This window comes from Pyxicephalus adspersus, chromosome 7, assembly GCF_032062135.1.
Source record: "Pyxicephalus adspersus chromosome 7, UCB_Pads_2.0, whole genome shotgun sequence".
NCBI lineage: Eukaryota > Metazoa > Chordata > Amphibia > Anura > Pyxicephalidae > Pyxicephalus > Pyxicephalus adspersus.
The window spans coordinates 63,009,485-63,032,104 of NC_092864.1; the positions used below are offsets into that span (position 1 = coordinate 63,009,485).

Below are 22,620 nucleotides of genomic sequence, written 5' to 3' on the forward strand. Positions count from 1 at the left end.
GTATGTTTATTTTGTTTATTTCTCTGGTGGTTGAACTTGATGGAAGACTTGAAGAAGTGATGAATTGTTAGGACTTATATCTTTTTTTTTTTTAAACCTGACTTCTATGTAATAATGTTAGTACTACAGAAATTAGATTTTTTTTGGCTTGTTTGCTGATTACAGACAAATATATCTGCTGTTATACTTTGCTACAAAAATGTCATTGGCCAAAGAAGCTTCATGCAGCTGGGTAAACCCTGACACCATGACTAATATCTGACAGTAAAATAATTGTTACTTAATAATTACATCTAGGTTCAACACGGAGAATCCCACTGGATGGTTCCTTTTTCTCAGGTGCATCTGCTTTAAAACCAGGGGAAGTTTTAACAAGTGTCTTTATTCCTTACTCTGAAAAGGTAAGTGGGTTTTATTGTGCTATATATTTATTAATATGTATACAGCCTTTCACTTTTTACTATTAAAATCATTAATATTGATTACATGGGATATTAACAGGGAAAGTAAGTAAACTGTTAGTTCTTTAAGATTTTATGCTTTAGTGTGTTCTTTTCTGCTTTATTATTTTTAATTAACCATTAATTACAACGTTCATTGTAAGTGTCAACATATTATGCGGCACTATATAATAAATAGGGTTGCAGATCACATACCTCTATAATAGGCACAAGAGAATGAAATGACCATGTCCAGAAAAAGCCTACATTCAAAATATTTTCCCCTTTCATTCAGTATGCAGTAATGGGTATCCCCCTTCTTTCTTGAAAGCTGTTTCTATTGAATTGAATTCTATGGAATTCTTCAAGCTGATTCTATTAAATCTTGACAGGTATTAAAGCTATTCTAGACCTTACAGTATATACAATGTGTATAGAGTATGTAAAATTTAAATTTTACACTCAAGCTGCTGCATCAATTGCTGTAAACCAGAGGTAGGCAAACTCTGGTCTTTAAGCTGGATATGGCCAAGCCAGTATTCCAGTCCAGCCTAACACCCCCTAGTTATTTATTGTTGGATCCAGCCTAATTGAATTATCGCATTATTGCAAGTTCCTGCAATATCGAGTTCCCGCGATATCATGGAGTTCCCGCACCCCAATTAACTATGCCTAAAGAGCAGAAGCAACACGCAGCTACCAGTCACCAGAAGGTTGACCTCGAACGCCGTGTCTTCAACCCCGAATGGACTGACGAATTATTCTTTGGCCAACACGGCAACAAAGCCCTTTGTGCAACGACACCAACAGCACTTTCAAGCGGTCGAATCTCAAGGGGCATTTCAATGCCAATGCATTTCAATGCACATGTACCGATCTACACCGCAGATGAGCAGAAGACCGAGGCTGCTCGCTTGCAGTCACAGTTGGAAAAAACCTTTCCTTGGACACCTTGTTTCCTCTGGCCTAGTGTGCCTTCTTGAACTCCTGAAATGGCCTAGTAGTCCAAACAGTTTGCCGACCCTTGCTGTAAACAGAGCTGTGGTCTTTGAATTTCAGTTCTAGACTTAAAGGAAACATAAATTTTTTTCTTCTCATACTTGGTTTATAGTAAGTGCCCCCAACAAAAAACAAAGATAAATCTTGTGTGAATTATTTGTTTTGGACAGAGTCAGTTTGTGTCTGCCTTCAGACAAGCCCAGAGACAAGAAAATGCTTATGCTATTGTCAATGCTGGAATGAAAGTAGAGTTTAAGGAGAATTCGGACATTATAAAGGAAATACGAATATTCTATGGAGGCATCTATTCCACAACTGTGTTTGCAAAGAATACTGGACAAGCTCTTATTGGGAGGTATGTACTTACAGATGAGATCAGCATTATTTAATGTATTGAATGATTTAGTAAAATATATTAGTTAAATAATATAACCATATAATAATACTAATAATAAAATAACCATATTAGACCTGGATGAAGCTTAAGTAAAAAGATTTTTGTTGTCCATTATAAAGACAAAAATTGAAGGGCTCATGAAAACATAAAATACAAAAACATATTTTGCCTCCATATTCATTTTCAGTCTAGATTTGTCCTTCACCTTGTTCACCAGCTAATTAGTTGATGGCCAGCATCATTTAGCGCATTCTTCTTAGTCCATGCTGGCTTGGACCCATGGCAGCTTGTAAAAGACAATTGTGCTTTCTGCACCTATCAGCACGTTCCTTGTGAACACATAAACTTATTGGCTCCTTGTAAGGCCCTGGTCCAGCACCACTTCTAACCAGACGCCGGACCAACAATCTTAACGCCATACTCTTCGCCTATAGTAGGCCCCTGCTCAGCCTCAGGAGACTAGTTGTGCAAACCTAGCACATGGTTGCCCCAAGGACTTCTGTGTGCTTAAGCTTTTGTCTGAGGAAGGACTGACGGAGGACCAGGATTCCGTAGATAACAAAGTACAGGTGAGTCCTGAAGAGGCAAGACTAGAAAACAGGGTCAGAGGTCAAACAAGGGTTTTCAGTCTAGTAGAATAGGTACCCAAATGTAAAGAGAAAGCAGCATTGGGGTCACAGACAAAGTTAGCCTAGGCAGCATACAAACACAGCGTCAGGAAATGGGCTGAATCGGCAATGTGAAATCCGGCAGCGGGTCAGCCAAGCTAAATGCTACAACAGGCACTAGTGACTGGGAACAGAAAGACTTTGGAGTTGAAGCAGCCAATGGCAGGCCAGGAACTAATCTGCTCATTGTCTGCAGCAGCACATACTGTAGCAATTCTCTTTAACTCCACACAACTTTGTGTTAAATTGTGCTGGGGATGCTTTAGTAGATCTTCTTAACTGTCCTGGGAGCAAATGAAACTTAATTGTGCTTGAGTGAGTTTGTATCCTGTATACCTGGTTGGGATATTGGATTGTAACTAATGTGTTTTGTTTGTGCTATATAAAAAAACACTAGGTAAGCCTTAAAACTGGCATGCAGTCTCTGTTGCAAGTATTTGCAGGAATATTCCTGCTTTATAAGCGTTCTACTTCAAGTGATGTTTATGGGTAGCAGAAACAAGAGGCAATGATGATGTTCCTTGATGGTAAGACGGAGTAATGCAAATCTGGTTGTTTTATCTAGTATTTAAAAAAAAGGAGATTTTTTGAAAGCTGACTGTGAAGAAAAAAATGTTGATGCATGAAACATTGGCATTATTGGTGCTCAAATTCTGAGTGAAAAGAAGCTTCTTTAGCAAGTAGTAATTGGTCTCATTCAGATAGTCTTGTTTTGAAATGTCTTCAGTGCTTCATCTTTAAACATTGCAGTCCAGTCTACTATCCATTTCATAACAATTCACACTTGTCTGTACATATTTCTTGTTTCTCCACTTTCTAATTATCCAAGTTTTTGTCACCCTGTGCCAAAAAAGATAATTCCTCCTAACCAAATGCAAGCCTAAATGACTCACAGTACAGGATACGTGAGAAGCAATATCTATTGTTTTTAACTCTTATGTTACCTATGATCATATTGAGTCTTCACTATCTCAATAAAAATGCAGGAATAAAACATATATTTGTGTCAAACTTATTTTGATAAATCAGTTGGCTTTAGATGTAATTACCGTATTTTTCGCCGTATAAGACGCTCCGGCATATAAGACGCACCCAATTTTAAAGGAGGAAAATCTAAAAAAAAAATATTCTGAACCAAATACTGTACTATTCCCCTTCTGATCACTCATGTGCCATTCATACTGTATTCCCCTTCTGATCACTCTGTGCCAATTTAAATTCCCCTTCTGTGCCAATTTAAATTCCCCTTCTGATCACCCTGTGCCAATTTAAATTCCCCTTCTGATCACCCTGTGCCGATTTAAATTCCCCTTCTGATCACCCTGTGCCGATTTAAATTCCCCTTCTGGTACGGTACCTTTTTCTCCTCCGGGGAACTCCGTTAGGGCAGGGATCAGCTTGCTTCCGGGTTCCGTGCTTCACGGGGGCGCGTGTGCCGGCTTCTTCTCGCTGTGCTCTGCAGGAAGGAGGAGACACGCGCTGCAGCCAGCATCGAGGAGAGGAGAGAAGAGGAGACGTACGCAGAATCGGGGTATCGGGTGAGTATGTTGTTTTAATTATTTTTTAAAACGGTCTTTGCCGTATAAGACGCACCCACTTTTCCCCCCCAGGGGGAGAAAAAGTGTGTCTTATACGGCGAAAAATACGGTAAGTAAGCTGGCATTAGGCAAAACCCTATCCAATAATTTAGTACAGGTAGTTTCTGAGTTAAGAACATCTGACATATGGACGCCTAGATATGAACAGGGGAGGGGGCAGTTTGCATGACTTGCAAATCCTTTGCTAAACACAGCTGAAGTTGTAGGTGATCTTAAGAGCTGAGCTGATCGGTAACATCTTGTAACTCTTTAAAGACCAAGACAAGACTGCATCTGTTTTTTTTTTTTTTTTTGCATATCAAAGCACAGCTTGCTCCAAAAGTTAATGAATGTCTAGGCTTTCTTTTTTTTTTTGTTTTTTTGCTTTGTTTGTGATTAGCTCACAGTGAGGACTTTATACAGTAACACTGCCTAATAATATGTTGAGACAAACATCTGTCCTAATTCCATATATTAAAATAATGTACATGTTCCAACTTACATACAAATTCATCCTAAGAACAAACCTACCATCCCTATCTCGTATGTAACCTGGGGACTATCTGTACAGGCAAATTTAATTCTGGTACATGAACCGAATGTCCTCAACAGGGCCTTATTTCTGATGGTTTTTCTCTCTCCCCCTAATTTTCAGTGGTATAACTAGGATTCCAATAATTTGTATCTCTGCCCCTTTAAAACAATCTTTACTGTACAAGTAGCTGTACTGTCTGACTTTTAGAACATCATACCCACATGCCATAATTTCCAGCACCAGTCTGCTTTCCTACTACTCAGCCTCCAGCTTGTACAAACCTATCATGAAATCTGTCTCCAGACATCAAGGTAAGGTCTTCAGAAAGCCAAGACAAGAACTAGAGCAGCAGATGCTGAGCCTGAAAGGGATTTGTTCTAAGCATTTCACCAAACAGCCTTTAATACCCTGGACAGACTGCAATAGAACAAAATTAGCAGACCAGGATGGACAGATGTGTTTTTGCCCGTGTCCCTGAGCATTATCCAATACTAACATTTGTTTGCTGGAATATAACTGTAGATATATAGATATCCTATGTGTGTACATTGACTTTACAAGGACTCACAATACGTGTTATACTATTTTCTCTTGGTAGACACTGGGATGATGAAATGTTGGGTGAAGCCTGCCGACAAATCATCAATGAGGTGTCTATACCACCCTCTGCTCCTGATGGAAAAGTGGAATACAGGAGATCTCTGATGATCAGTTTTTTCTTCAAATTCTACTTGCAAGTTCTGCAAAACCTAAAGAAGCCTGTAAGTAATAATGGAGTAATGCCAGACAGATGTACACAATGGGCTTGATTTAATAAATATCTTCAAGCCCAGGCTATTGCCATTGCACACTTTACTGCCACACATAGAGAGATGCTGTGGTGGCCAGTGTGAAACAATTTAGTTATTTTGGGGTAACCAATTAACCAGCTGCAAGAAGTCCCATGTATTACAAAGGACAATTCAGATGAACTATTTGTGGAATTAACATTTTTTTTATTCGTGGATTTTGTTTATGCATACTAGAACGCCATTCAGCCCTAATATATTATATTTATATTTTGTTCTTTAGGTCTCCAATCCCTTTAATGCTCCAGAGTATCAAAGTCCGATCCTTGATTTTGAGTCTAAAGCACCTAAAACACTACAGATCTTCCAGGTAAGACAAATAAGACAATTTTCTTTCATTCACACATGAAATAGATCCTACTTGTAAATAAAAAAAAAAAACATCTGGTTCATGCAAGACAAATTAATGAAAATGAATAGGCATTGTTAAGTAAAAACTCTGTGCCTTGTAATCTAACACTGGACACCACCAAAGAGTGTTAAAACTCAGGTAAATCAGAAAGAAAGACTCCCTAGAAGAATTGGGGTAGCCTGAACAATCCAAGTAATCATTAGATTATTCACTTGTGTTTGGTCTTCTCTTATTGATCATACTGCAACAAGATCTCTCACTCTCCCAGAGACTTTCTGCTACTTAGAGTTGGGTCTGTAGAATTCCATTTGGGGAGTCATTTTTTTTTTCAATTCATTTTCTTCCTTTCTTGTTCCGTCTTCCTTGCCTTCTTATTCCCTTCCTTGTTTCTTTTTTTTGGTTCCCCTTTTCAAAGGGCTGTATGGTGGCCTTAAGTCTCCGATTATCATTGCCTGTTTTTTTAGCAATGTTTACAATCTTGTTTTTTGTTACAGGGACATAGTCTCTGTTATGGCCTTTCAACTACTTTTATATGCTATGGAATATGTGAAACAAGATTTTCTTTTTTTTATGTTTTTGAAAAATTGTTGAGATTTGTTTCTTTATGATTTGCACAAAACTGTTATGATAATGACTGTATTCATGATAATTCATCCATTGTCCTCTGACTTCTGCCGGTGTGATCTTTCTATTTTATACTATACAGTGTTTTTGTATATTCATTTGTATATATATATATATATATATATATATTATTTTTTTTTTAAATATTGTAAAAGAAAGCCATTTACTGAGGCACAGATTCCTTTGCCAAGTGAATTGACCACAAGACTGCAAATTGTTCAGCAGAGCAAACATGAAACTACTTTCCCCCCTCCAGTTGCATATACTGTATGATCCAACAGAATGTACTGCAAAACATAGGTTTTTCACTGTTGGTACCTTGGCATCTAAAACTACCTAAAATGTTGTCCTTTTGATGATCAATAAAACAGATTAAAGTGTAAAAGCTGAGCAGCATAAGGGATGTAGCATGACAAATTAAGTATTTAGAAATGTTAGAAATGTTTGGGCACACAGGGCAATTGCAAGGGTTTGCTACAGCAGGCAAAGACATTAGCTGAATTCAAAATCCAAAGATTCACATACAAGTTTTATGCCATAATTGAAAACACCAGTCACACGTGGATAAATTTATGTTGATTATGTTAAAAAGTGGTTCTAAAAATGTCCTAATTTATTATACTTCAACAATGCTGTTGCATTTTAGTGACTGGGCAGGTATACATTTTTCCGTGATTTATTACAGTTTAAATGATTCTTTACTATTTTTATTTAACTCAGGAAGTAAACTCCAGTCAGCCGGTTCAGGACTCTGTGGGGCGTCCAATAATAAACCAATCTAGCATAAAGCAAGCCACTGGGGAAGCAGTTTATGTGGATGACATGCCACCTGTGGACCAAGAACTTTTTATTGCTTTTGTCACTAGCACAAAAGCTCATGCCAAGATTGTGTAAGTGCAATTTATTTTCAAAAGAAGGTGTTATATAAAAATATATATATAGATTTATATATATATATATATATATATATATATATATATATATACACATACACACCATATATTGCAGAGGATGGGAGCTCCTTTCCAGTGCTATTGTAATAGGAAGTTCCCACTTTATATTTCTGCAATGCATGTGTCCACACAAAGCATTATTACTGGCAATTCAGTGTGCAAATCTGCTTGCAGAATAGAAATTTCTTTTATATTTTCTGCACTCATTTCTCTGCAGAAATATTTACTGGTTTTTGTTTTTACAATGTGCTCCAGGTGTGAAAAAGTCAACTGGAATTGTCCATGGCATCTGGATCCTAAATCGCTGATACACTGAGAAAACATTTCTAATATTGCATAGGTAGAGATGATCAATCTTTTTACAGCTTTTCAAAAGCTAAGAACAGCTATTAAAGTTCTAGGAGTGTTGCTTATAAATGTTTTCACTTAACTTTCCCTGAACTTTTATCCAAAATATTTTTCACATTCGATTAAATTACAACAGGTGTAAAAAAAACTCAATATTTAATGTACTTCTATGTTGGCTGGATTTACTGAGGACATTTTGTAGCGAAGCATGAGTTTGTTTGGCCTGACTTTTTTATGTCTGAGGTTCATTGGATCCATCACAATTTATAGTAGGTTTAGCCAGGATGTGTTTCTTCAAACCACTTGCCACTGCACTGAACTGAATGACCTATGCACAGTAGGGTTATGATGGCCAGTAATGGCAATGGGAGCCCCAGGTATGTTAGAAAGTAATGTGACCAGTGATGTCTGCATGATTCCCCGTGCTATTTACACAACCAGCTCTCTCACCTTTAGTACAAACATATACTTTGCATCTCTAGGTTGGTAAGTATTAAAGCCATTGGATCAACATGGTAGCCAGATATCTCTAGCATTTTCAATGGTCAGCAATAACAACCTATTTACTCTAAACAGAGGTGTCCTTTAGGTCTCTCTAAAGCATTAGCCAGTCAGAAAATCTTTAGATTTCAGTTGATCGGGACATAAATTACAAAAATGGTCACACCTAGAATTAATTACATTTTAATAATACAGAGCTGATGATAACTGTTTGAAATTACATGAACTTGGAGATCTGAAACTTTATGAACGTTTCTTGACAGGTTGTCTGTCCTGTTTTGTTCCTGTTTTTTATTATGGATGAAGGAGGGTGTGTGTGGGTAGATCATGAAATTACATGAACTTGGAAATCTGAAAGTTTATGAACGTTTCTTGACAGGTTGTCTGTCCTGTTTTGTTCCTGTTTTTATTATGGATGATGGAGGGTGTGTGTGGGTAGATCAAAAAATGTATGTGTATGTGTGTGTGTGTCTATATATATATATGTGTGTATAAATAAATATTCATATATATATATATATATATATATATATATATATATATAACTATATATATATAATGCAAAATTCTGGGGCACTCCCCAGTTCCCAAGCACAATTTTATTTTTTATTTTCATTAGCAGCCTTGCTGTGGTATCGCCAAGTGTGGTCACTGGGTGAGCCTAAATGTACAACTACTTTTCCTACCATAGCAATGATAAAGGTGAATTGTTTTGAAAGAAAATGTTAGAATTTATATAAATGTAATGTTTTTTTCTTGTTCTTCAGAAATTTATGAAATGTTGCATTTTGAAAATATGTATTTGTCTTGTAATCTAGTGGATGGCGTGTTAGTTGTCTTTACAAAATTAGGTAGTTTAGGTATTTCAGCTTTCAAGCACACTAAAAGAAGTTACTCCAGTGACTCCATCAGTATGCAGATATAGGTAAAGGGTCTTGCAAAGAACTTTTTTTTTGGCTATGTTCTACTGCTGCGGGAGTTGTTTGCCATGCAGAAAAAACTATTTTACAATTTACATTAACTAAAAACCAGTGTAGATTTTCAGTTTTTAAATCCATCAGCCATATACAGAGTTTATCCTTTAAACATCCCCATGTAAATGGTAAAATTACTACTGATGTTTGGACATGAAGAAGGTTATAACAGTGGTGCAGATCTGAATAATATTTTGAAAAACTTCTCTAGATTCAGCAGTTTTCTGCAATCTTACAGGTCAGTAGATTTTTCGGATGCCCTCACAGTTCCTGGAGTGGTTGATATAATAGGAGCAAAGGATGTCCCTGGAATAAATGAGGTTTCTGGACAGGGACCTTTATTTGCAGAGAATGAGGTACATTATTTATTCATTTCAAAATGTTTTCTGATTCAACATGTACCAGTAACTGAAGTGCTTAAGTCTGACTCATATTTGTATACATATACAATGAATACTATATTTCTCGGTATAATGCCACACTTTTGTACTTAATACTTACTTTACTTAATACCATACTTTGTGTTTGGTCATTGGCTTGTCAATGCAAAATGTATTCACTTTTAGTTGCCTGTCTTTTCTTAGGCTTTATCATTTTTAGTCATTGACCTGGGACAAAAGTATAGATAAGAACCTAGGTTGAATTCAGAACTTCTAACCTGCATGTTTCTTTCAATCTTGTTACCTATCAAGTACACAAACCATTGGAGCAGAATGAACACAAAAAGAATAAATAGTATTTTTTATTTTTTTATAGAGGTCAATCATGGCAGCTTTCGCATTATTCTGACACTTGTCCTCTTTTACTATATACGTAAAACCTATATTTTTAATATTTGGGTATAAAGGGACATAATAATTAGTAAAGCTAAAAAAACGTTGAGAAATTTCACATCCTAGATATGATATCAGAATACTTTTGTTTATGCTGTCTGAAAACCATACTGTTTTGTAACAACAAAAAGCCTGAAGTCACCACCCAAGGAGGTCATTTGTGTCTATATGGGGACTGGGCCGCCTTATGTGGCTTTTTTTTATTTGTACCTTTTTGACAATAGTTTGCCTATTACTAAAAAAATATATATATACAGCCATAATGCAACAGCAGCACCCTTCCTCCCCAGACATCATCAAGGTTTACTACTAAATCCAGGCAGATTCGCTTACCTCTTCTACTTGCAATATTACTTGGTAAACAATAAAAGTAATCATAAGGTTAGGTTTCCAACACTTTTTTTGTTATCAGTTACTACTAATCCAGAGTACATTTATTATAAGGAAATTTATAGACCATATTTTTATTTTTTGTCCTGTCTGGTTTGTGTTGGTAGGTAGTGTGTGTTGGTCAAATAATCTGCGCAGCTGTAGCTGACACTCCAAAACATGCAAGAAGAGCTGTGGCTAAAGTCAAGATAACCTATGAGGATCTGAAGCCAATACTTTCTGTGGAGGTATTTTTATTTCTTTTCTTGAAGATGTATCTCCAAGCTCCTTCAGAGGATTTGTATATGAAGAAAACCTGTAATTCAGCAAGATCAGATCAACTTGAGTACATCAGGACAATAGTTGGTGTTACAATCCAACAAAGATTTTTGACAGCACCAACTTTATACAGTATAATTACAAGGGCTAAAAAATGTTTTTGATAATGTGAACTTTGCAATATTATGAACAATGGATGCATTAAACCAAGAAGGGAGACATTCCTGTAGGAGGATGTCATTTTCACATTATGGCTTTAAATGAAACATTTCCTTTGCAGAGTAAAAAACTTTTTCTGTGTTAACAGCCTATAATGCTTTTGTAAGTCGATCTCCTTGTGATATTTGTGTATGGTTAAATATTTAATAAAATATGTTGGGCCACAACTTGCATGTACGTAACTCCAGAAATAATGTTATTATCTATACTACTACATTAACACTACCTTTGAATAAAAGGAAGTATGTGCTACTCTCTAACTCTATATTTTCTTCTTTATAGGATGCTATTAAGCACAACTCATTTTTTCAACCAGATAAACAAATCCTACATGGAAATATAGAAGAAGCCTTTAAAAAGGCAGACCATATCATTGAGGGTATGTATTGTATACCAATAAAGCATCTAAAAAACAAATATGTAATATGTAAAGCCAATTAGTCCTTGGATAACGTGGTTGTGTTACCTATTTTTTGTCTTTATTTTATGGGTCAGTAACACACTTCCGGTCCCAGGGTAACAACTCTTACTTGCTGCACCGTATCTTTGGAAGAACAGTGTTGTCATACCAAGCTGCTCTCCTAATTATGGCTACAACCCCCCTCCATGTTTCATCCTCAATACATAGATAAGGAGGGTTTTTTTAAGTTCACGTGATTGCTGGGAAATCTGAACATTGTTTTAGAATTCCAGTTTAATATATGGGAGTTTAAGACACTGAATTTCTTTTCTGATCCACAAGTGTTTTCCATCCATCACATTAAAGGAGGTGATTAGGCCTCTCCAAGCCCTGGAGTCATGACAAGTTCTTAAATCTCCCCAATGTGAGTGCAATCTAGCTTTTAAGGGATTTTAACAGGACAAGTGTCTCTTTTGGTAAATATCTCATTTGTTCCTGTAATGGACACCAATGTCATCAAGGCTAATGACTAATGTTACCAGGCCAGTAATTGTTCGTATATCTTCTAGAGACACATAGCAAACCATTTTGGTTGGAGTCATTAAACTCAACCTTCTTTGTTTTAATGAAGAATTTACAAATAAATGAAGGATTTATGATGGTGACTAGTAATGGGGTTTCATTTTTTTTCAAGATGCCAAGGTATGTTTACTTACAATGTTTATTTAGCAATAAAACTGTGATCTAGCATTCCATGCTAGATAGCGAGTTGGGATATTGTCCTGTGTCGTCACATTATCAAACAAATTTCATGCACTCCTGGAATTTTGGTCATGAGAGATTGCATTGATTATGCATTTGATAATAGGTTTGCATGCAGCTAATGCTGTGGTACATACATTTCTTCATAAAAAAAATTACGTTGTCTTCATTATTGGTTAGTTTCTCTACACAATAAAGTAATATTAGTTGGTAAAATACTTTTTTTAATTTTATAGGTGAGATTCATATTGGTGGCCAGGAACATTTCTACTTGGAAACCAATTCTGTGCTTGTAGTGCCGAAAGGCGAGGATAATGAGTTTGACATGTATATATCCACACAAGATCCCACAACAGCACAGGTTAGCGTTTTCATTCTGACATGAACAATAGTCATTGCTAAGCTGACGTGTACATGACCATCACTATGGGATTTTTTGATGTAGTCTTACATGCTTTTTGAGTCCTTTAGCATCTGGTATCAGCCAAATGTTTGACCCCGTAATGTTGTAACATTTTACTAAAGAGTTTTCTTTCCTCAACAGGGAAAATTTCCATGGGTTTTAAAGGTGCCAAACATCAACACTAACAACACAATATATTTTAAAAAACAATTTGTTGCAATTTATTATACAATAATATACAAACATATCAAACAATAATAAATGCTTGCAAAATGCAAAAAAATTACAATTCAGTATCACACGATTTGTAATGATACACAATAACTTTTACAGTCACTAACGTGTTTCTCCAATAGGCTTCATCAGAAGGACAGAATGTTTTTTAGTACCGCATTTATGTGTTTGTTCAAATAGTGGTTGATGCTTAGGTTGGTATTATGTCATTCAAGCATTGATGTTGGAAAGCAAGATTATTTGTTTAAAATCCATAACATTGACTTTCTTGTGCAGTTAAAAGTGATGTGACCCCATAGTGTTGTAGGCAGTCTCTTTTAGTGACAACTAAAAGACAACAGTGAAAGAGTGGTGCTCTACTTTGTTCCTAATCTGAAGACAATACTACTAAAGGTGATATTGTATCTTTTTGATTATATATAGCATATACAAAAGAGACTACCTACAACACTATTGGGTCATATCATTCTTAACTGCACAAGAAAGTCAATGTTATGGATTTTAAACAAATAATCTTGCTTTCCAACATCAATGCTTGAATGACATAATACCAACCTAATCATCAACCACGATCTGAACAAATACATAGATGCAGTACTAATCACGTTCTGTCCTTCTGGTGAAGCCTATTGGTGAAACTTGGTAAGTACTGTAAAAGTTATTATGTATCATTACAAATCATGTGATGTGTTTTTATATTATTGTATAATAAATTGCAACAAATTGTTTTCAACATATATTGTGTTGCTAGTGTTGATATTTGGCACCTTTAAAACCCATGCAAATTTTCCTTGTTGTATTAGGGTGTGGTGCAATGTAAACCATTGTACCAGAGTATCCATTTTTAAAGTTGTAAAGTTTTAGTCTCATGTTAGTTTCTGAAATGCTGTTCTACTTTGGAACATAGACGTCATCACGGAAAATTCATACTACTTTTTAGTAACTTAACATACTATAATTATTGGGTTAAATCCTCTTTGATGCATTCTCAGTTTGTGGCTTCTATTCTAGATTTCTGTGGCTGCAGTCCTTAATGTTCCATCTAACAGGATTATATCCAAAGTTAAAAGAGTTGGAGGGGCATTTGGTGGAAAAGTTACAAAACCAGGCATATTTGCAAGCGCATCAGCAGTAGCTGCACAAAAGTGAGTATTTTTGTACATAATATTTTAGTAATCGTTTATAGTCTGGGGCTTGTAAGCTTTCATTGGTAAAATATTTACATTACTTTACTGATCTGGATTGCGTAGGAAAAAATGCAAAAACAAACTTCAGCATAAAATTCTTTTTCTTGTAGGACCAAAAGGCCTATTCGTTGTGTTCTTGAGCGAAATGAAGACATGTTAATGACTGCTGGTCGTCATCCATTCAAGGGCATTTACAAAGTGAGTTTTAAAAAATGTAAAAAAGAAAAAGGGGTCTTATGTACATATGATAGAAAAAAAGTTCATAGATGGTTGACATAATTTTTTTTTGTTTTCCTTTAGGTGGGATGTATGAGTGATGGTAGATTAGTCGGAGCTGATGTGTCTTTTTATGCTAATGCTGGATGCACCCCTGATGAGTCTATTTTGGTAAGATATATTTTCTCTATTGACTTTTGATTTTTTTATTCACAAAATTTAGTTTTCAATGTGTCGTACAAATCATATGCTTTGATATAAACAAGTATGCATTGCAAATTGTGTAAGTGGTACTTTAATAGCTCACTTTGACACCATCTGGAATCTGACAAACTATCTGTTAATCTGACACCATAGCTGACATTTATGCTTAGTAATTGTATTAAAATTTCATAGTAAAGACATAAGCAAAAGCTACAGTAATAACAAGCACTTCACACAACCATGACAATTTCAGAATACATCAAATAATAGGACAAGCAATAATTCTTTAAGACATTTTCTCATTATTGACTTTTGTAGGAAGACACTTACTAAATCTGTCAAGTGAAACTTTGTAGACTGTAGAGATTATGGTGAAGATGCTGGACCTAAACACAATTCGGTTTTAAAGCATGGAGTGAAATTTTGTAAAAGTTCCAGAATTACCTCAGAGCCACTGCACTCCACATTAAACAGGAAAGGGCTTCAAAAAAGTGATCTGAGAGAGGCACCAGGCCACACAAGAGACAGCAGAGTGAAACACCAATGGTATTGGGCCCAGAAGTATTTATTGCATTAATAAAATCCAAGGTTCTATGTGAACATGTGTTTTTAGGACCTGATGAATGTTCACAGCTTCATCAGCATTCCAATGTCTGGATGGGAAGGTATGGTGAACTCTGTAGGAGCACTTTATGTACAAGTGGAATAAATCCAAAAACGTTAGAGTTAAGGGAATAGTTCTTGGGTCCATGTGATCAAAAACAAGGTACTTAAATATCACCCTAATAGAGACACAGTAGACAAAGAAATAATATTGTTATGGCTAACATAGACTGGTACATTTTTGTCCATTTTAGAGACTGACTCTTACTATTTGTCCTAGTGGCCTTTATGACTGGGACAAAGTGAAAGAAAATATAAAATGTTATAGTTTTAACCAAAATAGGAGTGGAGAGAACAACCTTCCTATTGGGAATGTAGATCATTGTGTATATGGTCTGTGGCTCTAAAGGGACTACAGACCACTCCAAAATGTTTCAACCCTTTCCTTACTCTGATTACATTTTAAAGAATGCTGCTTGTCTAATGCGTTTTTTTTTGTTTTTTTTTGTACACTGCAATACACGTCTAATTTAGTTTATTTGATGTATAAAGCAATGATGATTTTTGGTTACTGGTGTATTTCACAACAATTCTGCCATGTTTGATGCCAGGTTGACAACATCCAAAGAAATCAAAGGGAGCCTTGAGACATGGAAAATTGGTCACTTTCAGAATTTCTTGTTAATCTCTGCTTAAGAGATGGCCATTGTGTCCATGTTTGGTTAATTGTATTAAAATCAAACTCATTAAAACCAAATCAATGTTTTATAATTGCAAGCTGCTTGGTTGGCTGGAAGTTGGGTTTGTTAGATAAGGTGGGCAGCAATCCTTTTGGTTGAAGTAAATGTCTCCCCAGGTTATAAGGGGGGAGGCTCTCTGCAAGAAGTTTCATGTTTTCTAAAATCTATTTGTATGACTAATCCTATTTCACGCCTTTCCTGTAGGTACTTGTAATAGCCCTATTGAAGATGGATAGTGCTTATCACTTTCCTAACCTTCACTGCCGTGCCAAAGCTTGTAAGACCAACCTGCCCTCGAATACTGCTTTTAGAGGCTTTGGATTTCCTCAGACTGGACTGGTTACTGAAACCATAATGGATGCTATAGCTGCAAAATGTGGATTACCTCCTGATCAGGTAAAATTCCAAAAGCGATATATCTATTTTTCATGTTAGTCTAACCTCTTTTGTATATTCATTAACCACTCATTATTACAGCAATGTATGCATTTTTTACTTTTTTGCTTTCTAAGAAGGAAAAACTTTGAATGAAAAATTGTCTTCACTTGGCTCTTCTTTGTGTTTAGAGTAATGATACCTCTACATGTGGTGAGCTGAACCAAGGCTCTGTTGGTCATGCATGTTAGCAGCATGTGCAGCCTGTATCAAGTTAGAAAGACATTCAGATATTTATTAAAATGCTAGGATGTAGGGTTATTTTCCAATGCAACATTCCTGCCTGCTCACAGTAAGGTTGGAGGAGTTCACATTTATGATGGATCACAGTCAGGATGTTGGACAGATCACAGCAGGGATAATAATGCCAGCCAAGATGGGATGGGCCAACAATTTTTCAACTCCTCTCATCAATCCACTCAGCTAGATAATCTCGATTTCCAAGCTCCCCATACCATCCCTGTCAACTACCATTTTCTCTTTCTTTGCCCACCATTCATCTCTTCCCCTTAGTTTGCGCCCGATCAACTATTGTCAGGGAGCGAATGGATTCCACAGAGCTGGCTACAAGCATAGAGGGGCTACAGACATGGAGAGATCACAGGGATGCAGGAAATGCAAATTATACAAATATTAATATAAACATCAATCAAAAATATCTGAAGGGAAAATGGCATGCCAAGCAAGCACAGATTGGTCTTGATTCGCATAAATAACATTACTTCTAAATAATTTACAGAAACTTACCCCACACCATGTGATAACCAATCCTCCTTATTGGACAGTTAAGCAATAAAGGCAAAGTAAGGAAACTCTGGGAATAAAGTAGTAGGGCAGAGTTCTGAACATGGAGGATTTGATTTTGTCTTTCAGTACCAGTATTGCTGGTGGTCTCTCTGATCTTTCCCTAATGTCGTGCCATAGTGTATATGTACACACACACATACACGGCGCTTGAAACCACATTACAAGGGTGCAATTTTTGTTACAGAATAAATTTTAATTATGCAATAAACCCTGCACAGAATAAACCAAGCAAACCCTAAACCACATGAAAGTGACATCAATGCTGAGGGACTTCTTTTCAAAGCTGGCACAATCGGCACTTGTCAGGAAAAGTGATCACCTGCCCCACAAAGTTCTGGTTTTGCACGAGAAAGAGCCCAACTCTTGGACAGGAGATCATTCTACCTTGATTAGTGCTGCTGGTGGCTGGAGATGCTTGGATTGGAACTTGGAATTTTACCAGTTTAATTTCCAGTTTGACATTACTATATCTTATTCAAAGGTGCAAAAATGTCATATACATATGAGCAAATACATGTAATCTACTTTATGATGTCTTGCAGGTCCGTCATGTGAATATGTACAAAGGCATTTCTACGACCCATTATAAACAAGAGTTTGAAGCCACCAATCTGATGCGGTGCTGGGATGAATGCATAGGAAAGTCGTCCTATGCAAAAAGAAGAACTGAAGTGCAAAATTTCAATAACGAGAATTACTGGAAGAAGAAAGGAATAGCTGTTGTGCCACTCAAATTTACAGTTGGATTTGTTGAGAAAACGTATCATCAGGTCTGTGTATATGTCCTGTGTGTATGTATATGTATACATACAGCTCCAAAAAATTAAAAAACTGAAACCACCTATCAGATCTTGATGACCAAAATATTCAAGTTGAAAGTCTTTATGATACATTGTGTACTTGGGAACCAAATGACATAAGAAGTGTCTATATAAACCAAAATCTGCCCATTTGGGGCTAAATCAGTGGTGGGTATGGCTCCCACATGCATATATATGTCTGATAACTATGTAAAGGGCGCCCTGAAGGATTTCCCCCTAGTCTTTGATCAGGGTATCAATAAGCTCCTGGACAAGTCTGTCAGCTACCTGGACTAGAGACCAAGTAGTGCCACAATGATTGCTTATAATGTTTCCAATGCAGGTATAGGGACAAAATGTGAAATTATATAATATTCTTAGAATGTAGAAATTTGGGGATTTCTTTAATGTTTAATTTCAAAAGGATAGAATGACTTCAAATGACTGTGTGTGTAGGTAAATGTGATTTCATGTTAAGGCTATGATATTTTTATTATGTATTATGTCTGTTCTTATAAGCACTGCTGCTTATAAATTTTACGATTTTGTTGGTTTGATCCCCAGGCTTCAGCTTTGGTTCATATTTACAGAGATGGGAAAGTCCTTGTGAGCCATGGTGGAGTAGAACTTGGCCAGGGTCTTAACACAAAAGTTTTGCAGGTATAGCAGAGACTCGCTAATCATTTTCTATCATTTATCACCATTCATGTAAAGTTCTTTTGAAGTAGGGAATTACACTTTGCTTGTTTTTAGAACTACAGGCGTGCAAAGAATGGGCCAGAGAGCTCAGGCCATGCAAAAAATATGGCTGAAAAGCCCTAATGTACAGGACCGCCACTGGCAGTGTTCTTAAATTAATACTGCCCACACAGCATAGCAGCAATGGCCATTTTTTGCATCGCCATATTTTGCTATATCAATGAAAGTATTTTTTTTGTTTGGCTTCCTGGTTTACAGTTATAAAAAAATGGGTAATTTTGTGCACATACTGGGGTATCACTTCTGTGTTGAGATGGTAATTTTGTGAATATTGAGATGTTTATTTCATTTGATATCGTTGGTCACCTTGAGTGGCCCCATAATGATGTTGGATAATAAATCAATTTTACTCTTACAAATCAGCTGGGCTAGATATATCCAATGAGTACAAGATCCTAATTAATAGGCATAGAAAGAGGTTGCCTTTGGCGTAGCTGTGAAAGTAGAAGTACTTTTAATTTCTTTGAAAGCAATTTTTCTTTGTTTAGTGGCAAAGAATATTTTATTTTTATATCACTATAAATAAAACAAAAGAGCTTGTTTGATTTTATGTCATTTGGAATTGGGCAAATTGATTTTCCTCTGTTGGGAATTCATTTTGTGTGGCATTAAATTGTTGACATTGGTTTGTTTAATCATTATCAGATTGCAAGCAGAGAGCTGAGGGTGCCTTTATCATATGTCTACATATTTGGAAACAGCACAGAAGTAGTTCCAAATTCTCTTCCAACTGGTGGAACCATTGGGACTGACGTTTATGGTCTTGCAGTTAAGGTAAGAATTTGACACAGTAGTGCCAAAAAAGTGATCTATTGTGCAATAAACCAACCATGAGAAATGTAGACTGCTAAGCAAAGCTTAATTCTAATTACTTACTAGGAATAGGATATAGTCACCTTTTTAATTCAAAGGCACTGGAAGAAGCAAGATTTTCATATTTTTTTTATTAAAAAAAAATATGTAATAAAAAGGGGAAAATAATTTCTGTGCTTTATTTTGTGTGAGAAGAAGGGACCATTAATTGTAGCTGTTGCTAACTACATGGACACAGACTGCTAAGAAAAGCTAAATTCCATTTACCTACTAGGAATTGGGATATAGTCATCTTTTTTTCCAGGCACTGGAAGGAGCAAGATGTTCATTATTTTTTTCTTTTAAAAAAAAAATTATAGAAAGGGGAAAAAAATGTCAGTACTGCATTTTGTGTAAGTGAATTGAAGGGACCATTAATTATAGCTGTTGCTAACTACATGGACACATTGTAGACAAACCTACGGAAAGCAGTAACGTAAGTAGGTAGGCAAAATTGTTGTATATAACTGTATAACGGTTGGTGGCCTCTACTGAATTTGAAATTTGATTTCAGTGCTTGCCTCAGTATTCCAATCAAAAGGAGCGTAATATAGAGCTTCTTTGCTACAATAAACAATGTTTTTTATGCAAATCTTCTGATTTACCTAAAAATGTTAATTTGTTTTAGTCAAGAACAAAGGAGAAAATATTCACAAAACAGTATAAACTCCTAATAATACTTTGCTGCCATAGATCAGGTTAACCAAACCATTGTGTTTTGTTTTTGAATACAAGTATGAGTAAAATGTACAGTAAACATAAAGTTTACCAGGGACAATTCAAATATCTTTACCGAGCAGAAGTAAACCCTTTCTTCTGTGATCAGGCAGGTTGTTTATTGCAATGTGGACAGGCAATGTGGACAATGGACAGGCAATGTCCCTTTAAAAGGTTTAAATGCATTCAATCAAAACATGAACACAGTCACAAGTTTGATGGATGAGATAAGATGTGTGGGACAGTTGTAACGTTAAACATAATACATAGTAGTTACATAGTAGGTTCGGTTGAAAAAGGATAAAGTCCATCAGGTTCGACCACTAGGGAAACATATCCCAGATACAAAACCCTATGGACATAGTTGGTCCAGAGGAAGGCAAAAAAAAACAATTTGCTTCAACAGGGGAAAAAAATTCCTTCCTGATTCCATGAGATTCCCTGGATCAACAGTCACTGGTATTTTTACTTTACATCCCTAATACCCAGTTAAATTCTGTGCTTCCAGAAATCATCCAGCTTTTTCTTAAAGCAATCTATAGTAGTAGATTGCTGTAGTACAATTACTCCTGTTTAAAGTATATGCAAAACTTATATTACATTAATTAATTTCTTTAAAACATAGGTGTTTGCAACATGCTGCCACTTATGATAACAAGATACAACACTCCCTTTTATGAAGTACTTAGAAATTCTACAAGTTCCCCTTTTTTCCATTTATGACCATGCCTAGCAGAGCAGTATGCCTGTGAGAGTGGCAATACACAGAGAGTGAATATACTATTTTATTGTTACATAGTTATAGTCAGTCAAGTTCAACCACTAGGGAAGTAAACATATATCAGATATAAAACCCAATAAGACATAGTTGGTCCAGAGGAAGGCAAAAAAAACCTCGGTACAATACAGATTATAATGCTTATGCAAGTCACCCAGGATGGTTGCACAAAGGGGTACATGGGTGTGACACATATTTTTGATTACAAAATTATGTCATTATACCATAACAGTGTTTTACTGCATTGCTACTGAATATATAACCTACAATCCTTTTGGTTATGACATTGAAATGGATATCTTGATCTGGTATTTAGGTAATGTGTTTGAATTTACATTTCTATACGTTGATCTTTTTAACTGCTTCAACCTACTCCTCATATAAAACATTACCATTGTTACTTTACTGGTTACACCAATGAATGTGCCAATATTTGCCAATATATTCTGAAGTTTAACCTTTCCCAAGTGCTTACCTACTGTCACTTATTGAATTTTTTTTTGTCACTACATATTTCTCATGATTGTCATTGTTGCTCATTGATGTACCTTTCTGTAGACCTCTTGTACAGCTGACGTGACACTCTCTTTTTTAATCCCCTGATGAAGCCAAACGACGAAATGCGTAGGGATAGATACAGTTAAAAGCTTTGCTACGTCTGGTTTGTAAGGCATTTGATAAATTAGTAATGAAAGGCATTCTCCTTGACATTCCATCTTTCAGGGTTGCCTGATTCACACGCACTTGCTTGTACCGTTTGTATTATTGGATTGTACATGAATCCCCTGCTTTTGTCAGCAGGTGGATTCACACACTACTTTATGTATTTATTTGTATATCACAGAATATGTTTTTTTCTTTTGCAAAACAAAATTTTCTCCTTTTGTTGATTTATTTGACTACTATTTGGGTTGGCATATACATTACCATACCAAAAAGATGGGGTCACTCCTTCTCCTTTTTGCTCTCTCATGTGACCTTAAGTTAAATTGTACATCTCTGACAACATGGATTTTTGTGGGTGTTTCTTTGAAGTCTTCACAGGAGTAGTACTGTCTGGTAGATTTGCTTTGAGATATTCACATTAGCAAGGCACAAACATTGTGTGTGTCTATCAAAAATGATCAGATATGGCTTCATCATGTAGGTATATAATTAGAAGTTTTAAAACCTTAACACACACTAACAAAATAACATTATTTGTATCGCTCCAATATCTAAAAAAATTATCAATGTGGGGGGTAGCTATAAAATTTAGGTGCCACATCCATAGTAAAGTTTTTACAATGTTTATTTTCCAGAGTTTTTGGACTTTTAAGGCACAAAAAGTCATTATTTTTTGCACAATATAAATTATAAAAACATAATTTACTATTCTTTTACTATACATGACATATCAGTGGACAATTTTTAGATGTTATCAAAAATGTCCCATTGTTCATTTCTTAATGCGTTTCGCAAGCATTGCTTCCTCAGTAGGCATGGAACATCCCTCAAACATAACCAACAATTATAATGTATCTAACATATAACTCATAATTATTTTTACTATATATCATGTTGTTTAATGCTGGATAAACACACTTACTTGATTTCATTAAGCTAAATCTTTATGGACAAAATGTCCATATGTGTAAAAATGGTGCTATAGATCTTATGAAAGATCCTACACATAATTATTCAATTCAGCACACCGCATTGTCAATTCTTATCTTGGAGCAATTTAAAGGGAGGAAAATAAGCTATTCATGCTCAAACTATTTATATCCTGTATTCTAGGTCTCAAGAATAAATAAATTGTATAACA

The 22,620-nt window shown here is 35.8% G+C and overlaps 1 protein-coding gene across 1 annotated transcript in view; it reads left to right on the forward strand.

Annotated features, from left to right (window-relative positions):
* The window catches only part of LOC140335789 (aldehyde oxidase-like), a 46,128-nt gene that overhangs the window by 12,989 nt on the left and 10,519 nt on the right, over positions 1-22,620 (forward strand). The window contains exons 13-28 of the mRNA XM_072418724.1: positions 298-401; positions 1,610-1,794; positions 5,215-5,377; positions 5,688-5,774; positions 7,161-7,330; positions 9,455-9,572; positions 10,547-10,666; positions 11,199-11,295; positions 12,315-12,439; positions 13,727-13,860; positions 14,013-14,100; positions 14,203-14,289; positions 15,870-16,061; positions 17,450-17,677; positions 18,272-18,367; positions 19,112-19,240. Of these exons, the coding sequence (XP_072274825.1) occupies positions 298-401; positions 1,610-1,794; positions 5,215-5,377; positions 5,688-5,774; positions 7,161-7,330; positions 9,455-9,572; positions 10,547-10,666; positions 11,199-11,295; positions 12,315-12,439; positions 13,727-13,860; positions 14,013-14,100; positions 14,203-14,289; positions 15,870-16,061; positions 17,450-17,677; positions 18,272-18,367; positions 19,112-19,240 (2,123 nt within the window). The remainder of the gene's footprint in view (positions 1-297; positions 402-1,609; positions 1,795-5,214; positions 5,378-5,687; positions 5,775-7,160; positions 7,331-9,454; positions 9,573-10,546; positions 10,667-11,198; positions 11,296-12,314; positions 12,440-13,726; positions 13,861-14,012; positions 14,101-14,202; positions 14,290-15,869; positions 16,062-17,449; positions 17,678-18,271; positions 18,368-19,111; positions 19,241-22,620) is intronic.